At 48.6% G+C, this 19,292-nt stretch overlaps 4 protein-coding genes across 4 annotated transcripts; all 4 read left to right on the top strand.

The window, feature by feature from the left end:
* Positions 1–221: 221 nt before the first annotated feature.
* Positions 222–12,560, top strand: TEOVI_000349600 (Cytoplasmic dynein 2 heavy chain (DYNC2H1), putative; the record flags this gene model as incomplete). Its single annotated transcript, XM_067226393.1, has 1 exon — positions 222–12,560. The coding sequence occupies one exon, from the start codon at positions 222–224 to the stop codon at positions 12,558–12,560; it is 12,339 nt and encodes a 4,112-aa protein (XP_067082494.1).
* A 1,099-nt stretch (positions 12,561–13,659) lies between these two features.
* Positions 13,660–15,801, top strand: TEOVI_000349500 (uncharacterized protein; the record flags this gene model as incomplete). Its single annotated transcript, XM_067226392.1, has 1 exon — positions 13,660–15,801. The coding sequence occupies one exon, from the start codon at positions 13,660–13,662 to the stop codon at positions 15,799–15,801; it is 2,142 nt and encodes a 713-aa protein (XP_067082493.1).
* A 509-nt stretch (positions 15,802–16,310) lies between these two features.
* Positions 16,311–18,098, top strand: TEOVI_000349400 (uncharacterized protein; the record flags this gene model as incomplete). Its single annotated transcript, XM_067226391.1, has 1 exon — positions 16,311–18,098. One exon carries the CDS (start codon positions 16,311–16,313, stop codon positions 18,096–18,098), a length of 1,788 nt encoding a protein of 595 aa, XP_067082492.1.
* Positions 18,099–18,628: 530 nt separating this feature from the next.
* On the top strand, positions 18,629–19,165 carry TEOVI_000349300 (electron transfer protein, putative; the record flags this gene model as incomplete). Its single annotated transcript, XM_067226390.1, has 1 exon — positions 18,629–19,165. One exon carries the CDS (start codon positions 18,629–18,631, stop codon positions 19,163–19,165), a length of 537 nt encoding a protein of 178 aa, XP_067082491.1.
* Positions 19,166–19,292: the final 127 nt, after the last annotated feature.

The raw sequence follows: 19,292 nt of genomic DNA, 5'->3' as shown, positions 1-19,292 counted from the left end.
CGCGCAGACGTGACGCATATGAAAACTTGTCTGTGACTCTGTGCCACCGAATGGGATCGAGGAGCCGATCTTGCTTACGCGGTTAGCGCATTCATCGTATCTTTTGCATTATTTGCGTCGTATGTGCGTATTCGTGTATAACTTTCTCCACCATTTTGATCGGATATAAATTTTACAAAACTGAAAACTCCTAGTCAAGGGAAGAAGCACAAAAAAAAACAATGCAGTCGAAGAGGGATAGCAGTTCTGAATTTCTTGAGACCTTATACCAGTCGACTGAGAGAGGGAAAACTGTCTCACAAACCTATCTTGCTGCACAAGTGGAGAAGGAAATTAATCGAACGTTGGATCCTGTGCAGCTATACGAGTTTCAAAAGCCGGAAAACTTCCGTTATAACTTGCGTCACGGAGGTGTTCCTGTTGCTAACAAAGTTTGTGATGCTAGTAGCCTTAGCCGTGAGAGAGGGTTGAATGGTCCTGGTGCAAATGGTGACCACATGGAACCTGAATCTGTGTCGGGGGTCCGGCCCTTTTGGCGTACCCATCTAGACGAGCAGGACAGTGAGATTCTTCGTATGATACAAAGGGCAATGCGGCCACCTAACAAGAGCTCAGTCCCCCCGGTAGCTCCGGACGATGCAGCCGTCATCCGCAAACTTAAAACAGCTGAAGATTGTATAACTTTTTTTGCAGCCAATGGATCGAGCAGCCATTTGAAATATGTATACTTATGTCGTGCTCCTCATGTACTCGAATTCAGACCTTATGATTTATGTGTTAGCCCTATGAAGCGTGGATTGGAGCAGAAGGAGCACTACATAATGAGTGCAACAGGGGTTGTCCATGTCCGACCAGGACACCCTTCGGAGGTTGTTAGTTTAGCTGAGTGGATGCGGGAGTCATCGCTTTTTGATGTCCTTCGAAAAGTACACTTCTTCAAGACATACCTCGTCTACAAAGCCTTTTTCCGGTGGTACAAAAATGTACGTGCTAAGGACTTTCTCAACAAGAGGCGGCTGCTTTCAAGGAACTTACTCATATCTAAATCCACTTTCAGTACCCCTATTCTGGAAGTTCTTAACGCTTCCTACGACCTTACAACACATCCATTGGTGCTGTACGAGGCGCAGGGAAAGCACGATTATACTATCGAGGACTTTCGGACGCAGCAGGCGAAGCAGCGCCAAAAAACTTCGGCTGCATTCGTTGCGTGTATGGAGAAGATTGAGACTGGTGTCATGAAACTGATTGAAGTTATGAAGAGCAAGGCAGACGTTCCCGACATAAACACAAAAGAGGCGTTAGAGCAGTACCTACTCGCTAACGCCATTGTTACAGGGTCGGGGAGTTTTCGCTCACAACGTAAGATGAAGTCGATGCACGATGCCAGGGGAGAACAGTTACAAAGAATGCGTGAGCTGAAACGCAGTATAGTAGAGTACTCACAAATTGACCAATTAATTCGTATGGTGGACTGTGTTACATCGGAAACTGTGTTTCGTGTAATCCTTTCGGCGATCAAAACACTGTATAACACATTGCATATCCAGAGCAGTCAAGAACTGCGTTCAGTTGGTTTTCAGGTTTTGTTACAGCCAACGGAGGATCAGATGTTATTTAATCCACCTGAGAGGGCTATACGTACTCTTTGCACGGAGCTTATCACCGAATGCATCGAGGTTACTGGTTCGGTTACACGGTTGTGTTCCCAGAAGCGGCTGAAGGGTCACTTCACCAAGGCACCTGCTCTTTGGGTGCTAGGAGGTGAACTCGAGTCTGACGCACGCACGCTCTATCTTCAGTCTAGTATTCTTCAGTTGGTTGGCGACGATTACGCCCAGGCTAACACCAAGATGCAGGCGTATGCCGTTACACTCCCTCACATTCATTTCTTGGAGAGGGAATGGAGCGATATATTGGCGCAATGGGAAGAGGAGACGGGCGAAAGACCGTTAACGTGCTCTACCCTGTTCAAGTTGTACGACAAAATCCAGGATGCACAAGATACGTTACGCGTTCTGATGGCGTCATTTGTAGGGAATATGTTATGGATTAACGCAGCAAAGCTCAAGACAGAAATTGAGCCTCGTATGCGGATTGTCCGTGATGGAATTGATTCAACACTTCGGGAAATTATGAGGACGGCCATTTCTTCACTGCACTCGTATTTCAAGCAGAAGATCCAGGTGCTAAATGAACGCCCGGGTCAACTGAGCCAGTTTGCAGAGTATGTGGCGCATTACAAGGAGGTCGTGAGCGAGACTACTGAAACCGAAGCTGCTGTTGCTCAGGCGGACGCTTTGTGCGATTTGATGGACCGACAACAAGTGGAGTTTTTGGATGACGAAGACAAGCAACTTAGAGAGAGAACTCTAGGTAGTGTCAGTACGGCAATGTCCCTTCAGATTCTCTTCGATGAAGCGCGACTCCATGCCGAAGCCTTTATCGAAGAAAATTTGCCGTTTCATACTCAAACGCTGGAAGACAGCGTGTGCAACGTCGAAGACGAGTGCGTTACGATCAAGCAAATTCTTACCAACAGCGAGTTTGTTGTTTTAACGGAGAACGTAGAACCGATAATTCAGTACTTAGCGGAACTTAATACGAAGCTCAGCGAGATTCAGGCAAGTGAAACGCAGCTGACCAAATATGCGAAACTGTTTGATCGGCCTCCAATCGACTGGTCTACTCTCAAAGAAATGAGGAGCTTGGTTTTTGTCCGCCGTGAAGCTTGGACACTCTTAGACACGTTTATGAAACAAAGAGAAATGTGGTTTAATAGTCCTGTTAGAGAACTGGACACAGCTGCCATGGAGGATGAAGTCAACCAACTCATAAGGCGCACCGGTGCTCTGAACAGACAGGTCCAGGAAAAGGAATATGAAGATGAAGTGGGGCAGCATCTTTTAACTGAACTTCAAGAACTCAGAGCGATTATGCCCGTTATTCACGATTGTGGTAACAAACACATGACTGATAGCCACTGGAATATTGTTTTGAGGGAGGCCACTGGTTCGGATAATCGCTATCACGAAGGTTTGAGTTTGCGGAACTTGCAAGACCTAAATATTCTTGAATACAAGGAGGTACTATCTGAGCAAGTCGGGCTAGCAACCGGTGAGTGGAAGATATCCAATGACCTGGACAAAATTAAACAGACATGGAACGGGATTTCGTTCACCACCAAACCTTACAGAAACCGTGACGGTGTTTTCATATTGGATGCTCTAGAAGATGTAATCCAGCAACTGGATGATAATCAAGTTGAACTTCAGACGATAATGGCTTCACGATTTGCTGCACCGGTTCGCGACCGTGTGGAGGAATGGATTCGCAACCTTCGACACGTAGGTAATGTTATGGAAGAGTGGACTAACCTTCAAAAGAACTGGATGTATCTTGAATTTATTTTTTCTTCAGACGATATCAAAGCCCAGCTTCCTGAAGAAAGTATGCAGTTCAGCTCGGTGGATACCTTGTTGTGTCTGCTGACAATGAAGGCACATAACGACAAGAACGTTTACCAGATATGCACCGAGAACGGTGTGCTGGAGCAACTGCAGCAAGCTAATTTGAATATTGATTACATTCAGAAGAAACTGGAAGAGTGTCTCGAGACGAAGCGTGCTGCGTTTCCTCGGTTCTACTTCCTCTCAAACGACGAACTGTTGTCAATTCTTTCCGACGTGCGTAATCCCAAGGCAGTGCAACCGCATCTCACCAAATGCTTTGATTCGATAGCATCCCTTATTTTTTCGGGGGATACATACAGCGAAATTTCGGGGATGATGTCTGGAGATGGAGAAGAAGTTGAATTTGAGAAAGTTGTGTATCCTATTGGCAATGTAGAGAAGTGGTTGTGCCAGATCGAGAGTATGATGAGAGCCTCGTTGCTTATGCATATGCGTAAGACAGTTGAGGCGTATACCCCAGAGGCACGTGAAACCTGGTTTTTTAACCACCCTGCGCAGTGTATTCAGGCGGTTGATATGGTTGTGTGGACCCAAGAAGTCGAAGAGGCTATAAGGGCAGGCTCATTACTGGAGTATCACGAACATTACCAGCAACAAATTTTTCAGACAGTCAATTTGGTGAAGGGGTCCCTAACTAAGTTGCAACGGACGCTTGTTTGTACACTAATTGTGCTTAACGTGCACAATCGTGACATCGTGTATACTCTTCATGAGAGCAGTGTGACTTCTCTCAGTGATTTTGCCTGGGCTCAGCAACTGCGTTATTATTGGGAGGCTACTGACTCTGTGAAATCTGGCATGAGCGTTGGAATCCACCACTGCGATGCTCATCTGTGGTATGGTTATGAGTATCTTGGGAATCAACCGCGTCTTGTAATTACCCCGCTGACCGATCGTGCATTTCTGACATGTACCAGCGCTCTGGCAATGAATCTTGGAGCCGCTCCCCAGGGACCTGCGGGTACAGGCAAAACCGAGTCGGTGAAGGACTTGGGGAAAGCGTTGGCCCGACAAGTTGTTGTTTTTAACTGTTCTGATGGTATCAACTACAAGACTATGTCTCGTATGTTTGCTGGGTTAGCGCAGGCGGGTGCATGGGCGTGCTTTGACGAGTTCAACCGTATTGAACTAGAGGTGCTCTCTGTGGTGGCGCAGCAGATGTTAGATATTACTAGTGCTCTTGCGCAACGCCTAGAAAGCATGAGCTTTGACGGGCATATGATCAAACTGAGCAGGAATTTCGGTGTTTTTATCACCATGAACCCTGGTTATGCAGGTCGTACCGAGCTTCCAGATAACCTGAAAGCCCTGTTTCGTCCCATCTGCATGATGATCCCCGATTACGCTCTTATTGCTGAAATCATGTTTTACTCTGAAGGATTTAAGGATGCGCGGACACTGGCGCGCAAGATGGTGCAGTTGTACAAGTTAAGCTCCGAGCAGTTGTCAAAGCAGGATCACTACGACTTTGGTATGCGTGCGGTAAAGTCTATTCTCGTTCTTGCTGGAGGTCTTAAGCGGCAACATCCGAACGATGATGAAGATATGCTTTTGATTAGAGCAATGCGGGACGCCAATGTTCCCAAGTTTCTCCGTGACGACACCATACTTTTCATGGCTCTTATTAAGGATCTCTTTCCCACTGTAAAGATCGAGGAGACCCAGAGTGACCTCTTAGTTCGCTACGTGCGGGAAGATATGGAGAAAAAAGGGTTGCAGGTGGTCGAAGGGTTGATAACAAAAACATTGCAACTTTACGACACACTCGTTGTACGTCATGGTGTAATGCTTGTTGGTCAAACTTTTAGCGGGAAGTCGACTATCATGCACGTTGTTCAAGGGGCTCTGACACAAATTAAAGCAGACGGGCACGATCCAGAGGGCAACATTCCGCTTTTTAACACCATTCACATTCACCTTTTAAATCCAAAGTCTGTTACAATGGGTGAGCTTTACGGCCAGGTGAATGAAATCACACGCGAATGGACGGACGGTATTATTAGTAACATTGCAAGGACCATTACAAGAGTTGCGCAGGAACTTCCTGATCGTCAGTGGATTGTTTTCGACGGACCTGTCGATGCTATTTGGATTGAAAATATGAACACAGTGTTGGATGACAACAAGTTGCTGTGTCTTTTTAACGGTGAGCGCATCAAACTTCCAAGCACGGCAACTTTTATGTTTGAAGTTCAGGATCTGGCAGTTGCGTCACCCGCAACTGTGTCCCGCTGCGGTATGGTGTTCACGGAACCGTTTTATGTGGACGGTGGACGTGGGTGGATTCCCCTAGCAAAGAGTCTTGTGACCAAAAAAGCTTCCATGTTTCCTAGATTTCGAGCGGACCGCGTAAGTGAGCTGCTGGAGCGCTTCCTCCCCATGTCCCTTGACTTCATTCGTAAAGAGTGTCGGGAGTGGATTGGGTCTGTTGATGCCCAGTTAGCAGTATCGTGCATCGAACTGCTTGCTGCGTTCATGAAAACTATTGATGAAGAGGACCTACTGCCACCACTGCTTCGTACGAAGGAAGCGAAACCGCAAAACGATGACGTGTATCTCTTACCTGAGACGACATACTCGGGCGTCAAGCTGGTGCCGAGTGAGCCAGAGGAATTTAAGGCCCCTGAGATCGCGTATGAGCAAGTATCTGCGGATGATGAAACCTTGCTTGACATGTACTTTTTAATGTCGTTTGTTTGGTCAGTGGGGGGTAACCTTCGGGATGACTCTCGTGAACGCTTCAGTGCTTTTGTCAAGAAGCACTTTGAGGAGTTGCTTCCAGGAAAGATCGCGGCTGATGATGGTAACAGCGTTTACGACTACGTTGTGCACAAAGCATCGATGAGGTTTGTCACGTGGCGTCATCTGGTGCCCACTTTCTGTTTCAGCCCGGAGTTGCCGTACTTCGATCTCATTGTACCCACCGCGGAGACAGTCAGCGTCATAACTCTCTTTGGAGTTCTTGTTGCAAACTCACGGCACGTTTTACTGAACGGTGTGACTGGAACGGGAAAGTCGCTGGCTGTTATGGACTTTGTAACCGGTACGTTGCGTGGAGACGATCCAGAGGGTCCGTGGGAATATTTCGACACTGTACTCAGCGCGCAGAGTAGAGCTCGTGATATTGAAGACAGGTTGGACGGCAAGTTATATAAACTACGCAGTAATGCAATTGGTCCCAAACCCGGGAAACGCGCTGTTTTCATCGTGGACGATTTGAATATGCCGGCACTGGAGAGGTACGGTGCATCACCGCCACTGGAGCTCTTGCGGCAACTCATCACACAGGGGGGTTTTTATGACAAGCGGAAGTCCCCTGCTACGTTCAAAGAGGTGCACGATGTTGTCTTTCTTACTGCATGTGGTGTACCAGGTGGCGGCAGGAATGAAATGACAAAAAGGCTAACATCACGATTCCATCTTCTCTGTCAACCGAGTTTTAGTGACCACTCCATCCGCCGTATATTCGGGTGTATTCTGCACGGTTTCCTTTCGGCTTGGGAGCAACCAGATGTGAACGCGCTTTCGAGCGTTCTCGTCGAGGCGATTAAAGAGTGCTATTACCTTATTAGTACGGAGAAGCTCCCCACGCCGAAGCGGTCCCACTATACGTTTAACTTACGCGATTTTAGCAAAGTTGTACAGGGCATTATGCAGGTGTCGCCGACAAGTGCTCCAACTCGTGAGATACTGCTTAATGTTTTCGTGCACGAAGTGAGTCGTGTTTTTCATGACCGTATGATTGACGATGGGGACAGACGTTGGTGGTGGAAAACTCTAAGCGGCGTATCACAGAGAGTACTAAAGATGAACTGGGACCCGCGACTTGAGAATGTCATTTTCGGTGACTACATGCGACGAGACCGTTCGCAGTATGCCGAAATCCAAACAGGAGAGGGCCTTATTGAAGTACTGCGCGAATACCAAAACGGCTATAATATTGAGTCCAACGGCACGTGCGAACTAGTCTTCTTCAAGGACGCTATACACCATATCTCACGTATCTGCCGTATTTTTCGCCAACCCCGTGGCCACGCGCTTCTTGTGGGTATGGGTGGGACGGGACGTCAGTCTCTCTGTAAGCTGGCGGCGTTCATGTGCAATCTGGCGGTGCACGAGGTCACTATTACAAGGAGTTTCAACATGGCAGAGTTTAGGGAACGGTTGAAAGGGATACTCATGGAAAGCGGCTGTAAGGATAATCCTTCAGTCTTCTTCCTCACTGACAACCAAATTGTACAGGAGGAAATGCTAGAAGATGTCAACAACCTCCTCAATACCGGCGAGGTACCGGGACTTATGCAGAACGAGGATATCGATCAAATAGTCGAAGCTGTGCGGCCCCTTGCATCCGCTGCTGGCAAGAAAGAGGCTCGCAACGCTATATTTTCTCACTTCGTTACACTTTGCCGTAATAATGTACATGTTGTGCTGGCGCTCTCCCCCGTTGGTGAGCCCTTCCGACGCCGTCTGCGTATGTTTCCGTCACTAGTCAACTGCTGCACAATTGACTGGTTCGACCAGTGGCCCGCAGATGCTCTGCATTCTGTAGCTCAGCACATTTTTAGTGAGCTGCCGCTGGATGAGGAAATGAAGAACGGTCTCATTAAACTTTGCGTGTCCATTCACATCGACGTGCAGAACCGGTCAGAGGAGTTTTTTGAGGAGCTGCACCGTCGCAACTACACCACTCCCAGTTCGTATCTTGAGCTCCTGAATTGCTATCATCAACTCCTCTCGGAGCAGGAGGAACAGACAATAGCGCAGATGAAGCGCTACCAGGCCGGTCTTGATAAACTGCAAAGCACCCAGTGTACCGTTGATGAGATGAAGGAGCAGCTCGTACAAATGCAGCCAAAGTTACTCCAAGCTGCACAGGACACTGAAGAGATCATGACAAAAGTGAAATTAGAGCAAGAAAGTGCGCAGGTGGTGCGAACGGAGTGCTCAAAAGAAGAGGAGGCAGCTATGGCGATTCGCCGTGAAGCCGATGGTATTCGTGCTGAGTGTCAGGCTGAGCTTGACAAGGCGCTACCCATCCTGCGCGCTGCGGAGAACGCGCTTGCGGAGCTTCGACCTGACGACATTCGTGAAGTAAAGAGTTTCCAAAAGCCTGCAGCGCGTGTTGTTCTCGTTCTCGAAGCTGTGTTGATACTTTTAGGCGAGCGTGACCTCAGTTGGGATCGTGCCAAGCTCGTTATGGGTCGGATGGACTTTATCAAGGATTTACAGAACTACAAAAAAGATGAATTAACTGAGCGCACAATACGATCTATCCAAAAGTACGTAAACAATCCTGAATTTCAGCCCCAAGAGGTGGCGAAGAGTTCGAAAGCCTGCAAGTCACTCTCTATGTGGGTGCTAGCGATCAACAATTATTATGAAGTCGTGAAGGTTGTGGCGCCGAAGCGGGAACGCTTAGCGGAGGCTGAGGCTAAATTAAGCGTGGCTACAGCAACACTTCGCGAAGCACAGGATCGGTTAAAAAGTATCGAGGACAAAATCAACGGATTAAAGCGAGACATGCAAGAGAATATTGAAAAGAAAAATAAGCTTGAGGCGGACATTGCGCTGACGAAAGCACGTCTCAACCGATCAGAGCAGTTGATGAGCGGCCTCTCGCGAGAGCAAGATCGGTGGCACAGCTCCATTACCTTTTTGCAAGATGAGAAATTGGGGTTACCCGGAAAAGTTGCATTGGCTGCAGGATGTATCGCATACCTTGGCCCTTTCACAGGACCCTACCGTAAGCGCATGCTCACTGCGTGGTGGGAAAACTGCAAGGAATTTGGTGTACCCATCGGCAACAGCGTGTTCGATTTGACCACCTTAGTAAGCCCTGCCAAGGTGAGTTCGTGGAGTGCCGCAGGTCTTCCACAAGACCCAGTCAGCACTGAGAATGGCGTCATCGTTACCAAGTCTAAGCGATGGTGCCTCTGTATTGACCCACAGGGACAGGCATGTGCTTGGATACGGGCCATGGAGCGGGAGAACAACCTTCGTACGATTAGGCTCAGTGACCCATCGTATATGCGGACCTTGGAAAATGCCATCCGAGTCGGCCTGCCCGTGTTGATAGAAAATGTGGAGGAAACTGTGGACGCTGCACTCGATCCTGTTCTGTTGAGACAGACGTACCGCTCTCAGGGTAGGTTGTTGCTGAAGCTAGGTGATGTGGAGATTGATTATGATCCGGGTTTTAGAATGTACATGACAAGCAAACTACCCAACCCACACTATTTACCCGAATTGCAGATTAAAGTGACCGTTATTAACTTTACTGTGACCCAAGGAGGTCTTGAAAACCAGTTGCTAACCGATGTGGTAAGGTACGAATGTGCGGAACTGGAAGCCAAAGCCAGCAACACTCAGAAGGACATTTCCGACGGCAAGACTCAACTGAAGGCGATTGAAGATCGTATTCTCCACCTCCTGACGTCTTCCACTGGAAATATTCTTGACAACGAACCACTTGTCCGTACCCTTAGTGAGGCAAAGGATACGAGTGAAGCGGTCACAGAGGCACTCAATCTGGCAGAGCAGACGCAAAAAGACATTGAGGTGGCTTGCAACCGATATAGGCCAGTGGCGACGCGAGGTGCCGTCATATATACGGTTCTTTCACATCTTGCGAGAGTTGACCATATGTACCAAATTTCCCTTGATTTCTTCAAGCAGCTTTTTGTGAAGTCGATGCATCGTACCGAAAAGGTAAGCGACGTGGACGAGCGTGTTGCCATTCTTCTTCCGGCGGTGACACTTGACTCCTACCGTACTGTGTGCCGTGGATTGTTCGAGAGGGACAAACCCCTGTTTGTCGCGTTAATATTCTCTGAGATCTATCGACAGGAGGGGATTATTAGTGATGCTGAGTGGGAGTTTTTGCTTAAAGGTAGCGAGGGTCGATCCCTTGTTGATATAGATAACGATAGTTGGCCTGTGTGGATGACTGAAGCGGCGTGGAATGAGCTCACGGCGCTTTCCATGGCCTTACCAGAGACATTTGGTGATATTAAGGATACTATATACGATAATGAAGATGATTGGTCCACGTGGTTCGAAAGTGACACAGCTTACGAGTGGTTTCCTTCCACCACACAAGGGCTCACCCTGTTCCAGAAGGTTCTCGTGCTGAAGGCATGTCGCGAGGACCTGACAAGCCACGGCCTGTCGATTGTCTGCTCTCATTATCTGGGGAAAGTATTCACCGAAAGCCCTGCTTTCGACCTGGAGGCATGTTTTGCCGACAGTTCGCCGACGGCGCCTATAATTTTCGTCCTTACGGCAGGTATTGACCCTACTGTTCTTTTCACAGAGTTTGCGGAGCGCAAAGGTTTCGCCGAAAAGAAACTTGTCCTGTCGTTGGGTCAAGATCAAGGACCAAAGGCCGAGGAGATGATTCGGAGAGGGAGCAAAGATGGTTGGTGGGTTTACCTGCAGAACTGTCACGTGTATGAATCATGGATGTCTACACTGGAGCGCTGTGTCGAAAAACTGCACATTTCAACTACACTTCACAGTGACTTCCGACTTTGGCTCACGACAATGCCAACACGGAGCTTCCCGGTGCTCCTGCTGCAGTCTGGTGTAAAGGTAGTAAAGGAGCCACCGAAGGGCCTCAAAGCGAATATACGCGATAGCTTCTGTAATGAGGTGACCCCTGCGTTGTGGGACGGCCGACCTGAAAACCCAACAACGTGGCGTCGTCTGCTTTGTTCACTTGCATATTTCCACGCAGTTATCCAGGAAAGGCGTAAGTTTGGGCCACTAGGGTGGAATATCCCTTATGAGTGGAATCAATCGGATTTCTCGGCAAGTTTGCATACACTTCAGGTTTACGTGCCAACTGGTGTGAGTGAGAGTGTGCCGTGGAGCGCCCTTCGTTATATGGTTGGCACCATAAACTACGGTGGGCGCGTAACTGATTTCTTGGATTCCCGCGCACTAGTTAATATCCTCGACGCGTTTTTTAACGAAAACGTGCTTCAACCCGGGCAGTTTAACATCACCTCTGACGGTGTTTACTGCATTCCGGAGGATGTCGAGTCTCTCGACGCAGTAAAGGAGTATTTAGCTGATCTTCCTGCCTTCGAGAGTCCAGAACTCTTTGGAATGCACTCTAATGCTGACATAGCATGCAACCGTACAACGGCAAGAAACCAACTGGCAGTTATGCTCTCCGTCCAACCACGCACGAAGGGGACGGCGGGACGAAGCCCAGAGGATAAAGTACTTGAGATGGTTAGTGAGTTCCAGACTCGCTTACCGGAGGCGATCGACAAGACTAAAGCCCACCCCGACACGTACCAACTAACAGAGGGCGGTGTTATGATTTCACTCGGCACCGTGGTAAGCCAGGAGATTGATGTGTTCAATTCGATTATCAGGAAGCTGGAAGCAACCCTTTTGGAGCTTAAGCGAGGTATTAAGGGGGAAGTTGTCATGTCGGCGCGGCTTGAGAGCATGTTCGACGCATGCCTTCTTGGTCAGGTTCCTCAAATATGGCATGAGAACAGCTATCTATCACGAAAGCCATTGGCATCATGGTTTCAGGACACACTGCTGCGCGTCGAGTTCTTTCGTGACTGGAACGACAATGGTATGCCTATGAGTTTCTGGATTTCTGGTTTCTTCTTCCCCCAGGGTTTCCTTACCGGTGTGTTGCAGGCTCACAGTCGTGAAAACATGATACCTATTGATGATATTCGTTTCCGCACAAATGTGACACGTTATGAAGTAGTGGAGGACATTGTCAACACACCCAAGGCGGGTGTGCTTATCCACGGCCTCTTTCTCGAAGGGGCCCGCTTCACTTTTGAGGGGATGTCGCTCTGCGAGAGCAACCCTCGGGAGCTGTACACATCCATGCCGTTGATCAACCTCGAACCACAACGGTTAAAGGATCAAGACAAATCGAAGCCGGTATATGAGTGTCCGGTGTACAAGACGTCCGCCCGTGCCGGTGCCCTATCAACGACTGGTTTGTCTACGAACTACGTTATTTCCCTCGACCTCAGTCCGGGTTCGTCTCCACCAGAACATTGGATACGACGGGGCGTCGCGCTACTCTGCATGCTAGATGATTAACGTTGAAGTCGGTATACCTTTATATACATACATATATATATATATATATATATGCCGTTGGTATTGAGGTGGGGATGGGTTGTGCCGCTTTATGTTTACTTTGATGAACAAAACTTGGGGTAGGACAGTAAAAGAAAAATACATGTACATATAATGGGTTTGGTGGGGAAATGCAAACGTGCTACGCAGTGCGGCGAGCTGGCGTGTTATAAACGTTGGTGCGTAAAGACGAGTCGTTGTGTGCCCTCTCAGTTGCACAAATAGATTTTTTGTGGAACTCTTTTGCACATTGGGAATACCTGGCGCACTTTTTTTTTTTGTGCCTTGGTCACATGTGAATTGCAACATCAACAAAGTCTGCTTCAGAAAATAAGTAGCTCTTGCCAATGATCATTAATGGGGGGGGAGGGGGAAAGAAGAATACAAAGCTGTGATGCACTCTAGATAGATATTTTTTGCCTTCTTCTTTTTCTCCACTATGGTACTGTTGACTGCCGTACCAAGCAAGGGGTTCATGTTTACAATAGCGGTGTGAGGGGCGATTGGAACGCGGTGGTCTCTTTCGTCCCTCCCTGTGGTAAATGAAATAAATAGAGAAACCCTTTGCAATACAAGGGTGAGAAAATATGTATCATGACTGCGCTGCACCGCTTTCCACAATTTGATATGAAAGCACTGTCGTCTGTTTATTTGTACAAACTAAAACGCCAGTGGAGTTGTGTTTTACCCTCTGGGTGAATTTCAAGTGGGTTGATCGCTTTGACTTTGTCACTGACAACTTTGTTTATTTTTCTTCATATTCACTTGTGTCTCGCTAGGGGGAAATAATAGAGGGGGGCGGAGTTGACGTATTAGTGGAAAGGCACCAAGAGATAGCATCCCGCTCATAACTCTTGAGGTCCCGTGTAGGTTTACTAGCACACTGGTTCACTCAAATAAACGGCTGACGTCTGGTGCATCCTTGGGTAGTGCCAATAATCTTATTCCGCTTTGTTCTCAACATCGTAGCGAATAGTGCGAACTGCCGTCCACCCGGTTTCTCTAGTGTGTACCCGCTCCTTTGAGCAGCTTTGTAGCAGTTCACACGTATTCGGCTGTGATGAGAAGCTGCTCGCGTCATGCACTTGGTTGGCGACGGACTGCCACTTTGGTCTTTACTTGTTATGGTATTCACGTGCGTCGGGTGTCTCACAGCGGCGTAGACGGCCAACAACCAGGGCGACGCCCTCGTGTCGATCAGGGTGGCAGTATTGAACCCGGCGGCCGGACGGGCGAAACGACAGGAATTAACGGGTTATACGGGAATCGGGCACAGAGCGCCATTCGTGGCATGTTAGGACCTCAGGGGCAGGCGGATGCGCGGGAGTCCAAAGCGGTACCCATACTTGGGAGGGCTACAGCTCGCGGTACCAAATACACGTGCGATAGGTCTACTGTATTTGAGAATTGGCGTCACATTTGTCCATCACCAGTGGGATGGCATCTTTCTAGGCTGGGCTGCGCCACTTGCAAGATGCCGAATGATATTAACGAGGCTGTGGAGTCGTTGCAGTTGCAGATAATCAAAGGGTGCAACGTTTTTGAACTTGACGGAAGCATGTCTGACGTTCATCAGAGTATCGCTCGTGCCTTCTATGAAGCCCTGCAAGCATTCGAGCTCGATCGTGAAGGTTTTGTTGTTGTTTGTCGTTGTGGTGTTATTAAGCAGCAGCCATTTCAGGAGGAAATTACACAAGTGGAGTCCTCCAATACTGCTGTGGTTCGAAATCGTATCGTCCCTATCTTTGAGCGCTACAAGGCATCTTCACTTCCCTCTATGCAGCTGAAGTCTGGGTTCCGTATAAGTGAGCTGAGCGATGAACAACTAGCTCGCTTGAATCTCCGCCGCGTGTCCAAGACTTCTGCAGCTGGACTTTCCCCGGATTGGTTGGAAGCTTTCTTTACCAATGTTGCCTACAACACAAAAATAGAATGTATCGACGTTCTGTTACTGGACGGCTTCCACACATTGTTTGACGGTAGGCCGGATGCCCATATCGATGATGACATTCTCCAACTTTTCGCCTATCTGGAGAACCAGGTAAAGCTCGGCGTTTTGCAGTACTATGGGATTTCTTCACCTTATCTTGCGCCTCACATTCATCGTGACTATCCAACGCTTCCACCAGATGCGATGGTCCCTGATTACATTCGCAACCGCCAGCCCCCGCCTCAGGTAATAAATATTTACCGTCTGATGGAGCTTGCAAGACGTGCGGGTGGTGATAATCACCACCTACGGTTTTTGCAGTACCCCTTTAACTTAACCTTTTCGCAAGCTCTCAACAAGCCGCTACCATATGATGGTAATCACACGCTGCGCTCCCTCACAACAGCACTTGGATTAAACACATTGGGCCACAGTCCACTCGAGGCCACAGACTTGATGGAGTTACCGCAGCGCTACCATAATTTCCCGATGGAAGCAGACCTCAAGTCTCTTCGTATGAACTTCTTCACCGTTTGCGAACGGTGTGTGCTAAAAGAGATGGAAGTGAAGGAGTCAATAGAAAAAGGACCATCAACACTTCCACCACTGGAGCACCTCTTTGTGGCTAGTGTTTACCTGGCGGCTCAAAGACAGTTCACAAATCTCTTTTTTTTCAGTAACTGGGCGACATACTATATGATACCGCGCTTTCGTCGTGCACTCATGCGATTTAAAGAGGCTTCATCCGCCGATCTTAAAGAGTGGTGCAAACAGTACGAACAACTTACCAACGATATGCTGCGGCTACGAAAGCGTATGTTTGAGCATAAATGTGGTAAGATGGCTCTGGAGAAGAATGCGGCCATTGACCGGATGAGCCCGACTCTGGCAATGTGCCCTATGCTTAATCAGAAAGCTATCAACTTTGCCACCTACGGCGTTGACACCGTTCTGGCCGGGTTTCACGTTTCACGGTACTTTCATGAAGCAACAGAGCTTAATCCAGCAAGGAATGGTGAACTACCTGTGCCGGAAGATGAGATTATGGCTCTGTGCGATTGCATGGAGGTGTCTTTTGCAAATTCTTGTCCACCTGACCCGTACATGTTGGAGCCGGTCCTCACAGAGGGAAAGTTGTCAAAGCAGAAAAGCAAATCCATGGACTACATGGTTAAGATCGATCCACAAAACCCGAAGTTCCCTGACATCCCAGAGGAGGTGGAGGGTGGGGATGACCGTGCCGGAAGCAGTGGCGGAAGTGGCCAAGTTTAACGGTGCCTTTTTGTTTCACCAGCGCTTGCTTGGTGATAGCGTCTGCTATCCCACTTCGCATAGTTCGTGTGTACCACAGTACCTCTTCAGTTGGTGGTGGTAGGTATGATTGTGTGGTTACTTTGTTCGTAAAGGTGTAGTCATCTAATACGTGGTTTAACGGGGGCACAGACTGCGTGTTTTAGACGTCCTTCCTTTGTTCCCTCCTCTTTCAGGTAAAGTGCTCAAGTTTAGTTCAAATGCCTGAAATCCATCACATCGTTTCCTTCAGTTACCTTCTTTTTTGTTTCGAACTCACCCTCATTTGCGCAATCGCTGTTATTTTGAAACATCAAAAGGGAGAGTACCAGGAAGAAACCGTGTACCGCAAAGACATTAACACTGATTGGGGAATTTAACGGCGACAACGAAAGTAACTTTTTTTTTGAAAAGAAGAAAGGCACCAGAACAAAGGTATTCAGTGGACGGTAACACACATAACGTCCGTTCAACGAACAGTACCAACGCAGATGTTTTTGTCGTTGGCACTACTGGCAGTGCTAGTGAGAATTCAAGTAGCGGCGTCAATACCTGTGCTAACAGCTGATGTAGCGCACGCGATCAGCTTCGAACGTAGTAATGCAAAGTCACAAACGGATGCCTCAGGAGGGTTGGGTCAATCGTCTTTTGGCTCGAAGCAGTGGCTGCTCCGCGGCGCAATTTCGCAGTTTAATCCGGCTGATGTCTCCGCACATGCAGGTCACACTGTATTTATTCCCACCGAGGTACATTTAACACAAGCCGACTGGAAGCAACTTGTGTCCCTCCCTGTTAATGGGGTTGTCGCTGCCACCTCGCCCTTCGACACACACAATGAGCTACTGCTGCAGCACCAGCTCTCTCGCGCAACTGTGTCCATCCCTGTTTATTTCCTTCCTCAAGACGGGGTGGCTGCTGAGAAACTGAAGAAGATGTTCGCCACTCTAGAAGTCAGCGAGTATGCTGCAGTGTCGATCGGAAACAGTGTTCGGGAGGTAACCCCAGCAGCGAACGCCTCGTTTACGGGTATTAATATTTATGCGTCGTTGAAAGTAAAACCGAAAGAAGCTTCTGCGGACACACCACGTCTTCTCATTACCGCTTCCTTCGACACTCTGGGCGTTGCACCTGCTTCTCTCACAGCTGGCGGGGCTTCAGCGGCCGTTGCTGCAGTGGATCTGTGGTGGAGATTCAATGCGGAGGCTGCGGTGAATGCCGACATGAACGCTGGTGTAAATGTTAATGCGGCTCCACTAAATCCCTACAGCGTTTCCTTCCTGTTGGGAAATACGGCCAGGTTCAACTACGCAGGAACAAGGTGGTGGCTATCCAACCAACAAGAGGAGGATCTGGACCGGTACGCACTCGTACTCTGTTTGGACGAGCTCCTCACAAGCGACCGTAGCGATAATACTTTCGGGGAAGACGTGGATGGTGAGTCAACTGATGGCAAGCAGAGCGCAGATGACTCTTCCAGACTATACATGCACGTACATGATTCCTTCCACAACGATCCATATTACTCACAAGTAAAAGAATTAGCTGAGGCCACGGCGATCAAGCAGGGCATTCACCTCACTATTCTTGTCGCAAAGACGAACTATCACCACTACGATCTCCACTTTGAGCACGAGGTGCTAGCACATCGGCAGGTTCATGCTGTTACAATTTCTTCTACGAGAAGATATCGGTCAGATCAGCTGTTTAGAGCTGCACGTTACCCGCTCTCAACATTTCCCAACACAACCAAGAATTATACTGATGTCGCCAAGCAACTGGGCCGTCGTGTTGATTTTGTTTATGCTTTTGCTAAGGCATTATTACGTCTTCCTGAGCATGGTGCCACCACGACCAACAATCGGCTGTGGGTTGGTAATGATGCTTATATGCTAGGAATGCTGCGTCATGCCGCCGTGTCGCACCGCAGTCCCGTTGCTAATGGTGGTGCCGATCAGTTGAAGTTCGCTAAAAGCCTTGAACGGCATATGCAAAATCGATTGGTGATGCCGTCATCACCTTTGGGCCGCCGCGCCCTTTCGTCGAGTGTTTCTCTCTCGACTTACCGCCTCAAACCCCCTGGTATTGTGCTTTTCGGACCGTATGAGGACGTGGCACATGTATCTGTGGTTAAGCGAAAAAGCATGGAGTTGTTGGTCCTCTTGGCGGCGGTGGTGGCTGTAGGTATTTTTGCTGTGCTGGAGTTCGGGTTCACTCGAACAATTCGTGTCCTGATGAATTGCGAAGGGGAGCTAGAGACTGCTAGCAGTGGAAGCAGTTGATCAGGGGAAGACAAGGGGGAGAATATGAGGAAAACAAATTAGAACGAGAGTTGTGAATGAGTGCATGTTGGAGGGATGTTGGACCTTGTGGGAGAAACTGCCGTTTATCAAAGTAAGTGGGGCCTGTGGTGTAGCTGAGAAAAGGAGGTAAGCTACTTGTATCGGGAAGGGCACGAAAGGGAGGTGGGCCGATTCCGCGGGGTTGAGTTGCGGCGCCGTGATGTGTACTTGCGTCCTGATAAGACTCATTACACGGTGTCCTCTTTTCTTGCAGCCGTGGCGGCAGGCTCGGAGTAACGGTAAAGACAGAACTAAGATGTGAACCCTATAAAGCGTTTGGTTTGTTTTAATGCGATTTTTTTTTATTTGTTACGTTTGTCCTTTATATTGTGCTTTCCCCCCGCTCTATAACGTTTCGCTCCATAACCCCGGTGCCGATACACACCGGGGCACTTAAGAAGAAGGACGAGGAAAACGTCTCCGCTTCCTCTAAGTACGGATCAGTAGAAGTAACCAAGGTGACGCGGGCAATGGCTGCTTTACGCTACTTGCTTGCTCCACGGCGAGCTCTTGTCGCTCCTTTTCTCAGGTCGGTGACTTGTGTGAGTAGCGGTGGTATTTTCAGTAGTCAACGACCTCACACATTCCCTGTTTTGTGGCATGCCGTTCGAACCCATAGCAACGACAGTGGGGAACGTAGCAAGCCGCTAACGCTTCATGTGCAATTGCCCTGCGGTACTATGCGGACACTGACAGCATATGAAGGACAGACACTGTTGGATGTTGCGATGGAACATGGACTCCCGATTGAGGGAGCGTGCGGTGGCTCTTGCGCCTGCTCCACGTGTCACGTGTACCTAGAGAATGACGAGGCTATGGAGTTGTTTGATGAAGCTACCGATGAAGAGAATGATATGCTTGACATGGCTTTTTTCCCTCAGTCGACGTCGCGATTGGGTTGTCAACTAACTTTGCGGCAACAGAAACACGACGGATTGAAGATTTCACTTCCTAAGGCGACAAGGAATATGTATGTGGACGGCCACACCATAACCCCTCATCACTGAAGGTGGCTAGGAAGGCAGTTTGCACCACACACATGCTTCAATTTTTTTTCTTACTGGTTGTATTGTTACCTTTTTTCCGCACCCGCCGTAGCGTGTTCATCGTTCTGTTTCCTTCCCGTGGTGATTG

This window comes from Trypanosoma equiperdum, assembly GCF_001457755.1.
Source record: "Trypanosoma equiperdum strain OVI genome assembly, contig: ctg_756, whole genome shotgun sequence".
Taxonomy (NCBI): domain Eukaryota; phylum Euglenozoa; class Kinetoplastea; order Trypanosomatida; family Trypanosomatidae; genus Trypanosoma; species Trypanosoma equiperdum.
This window is presented reverse-complemented; position numbering and strand designations above follow the sequence as displayed.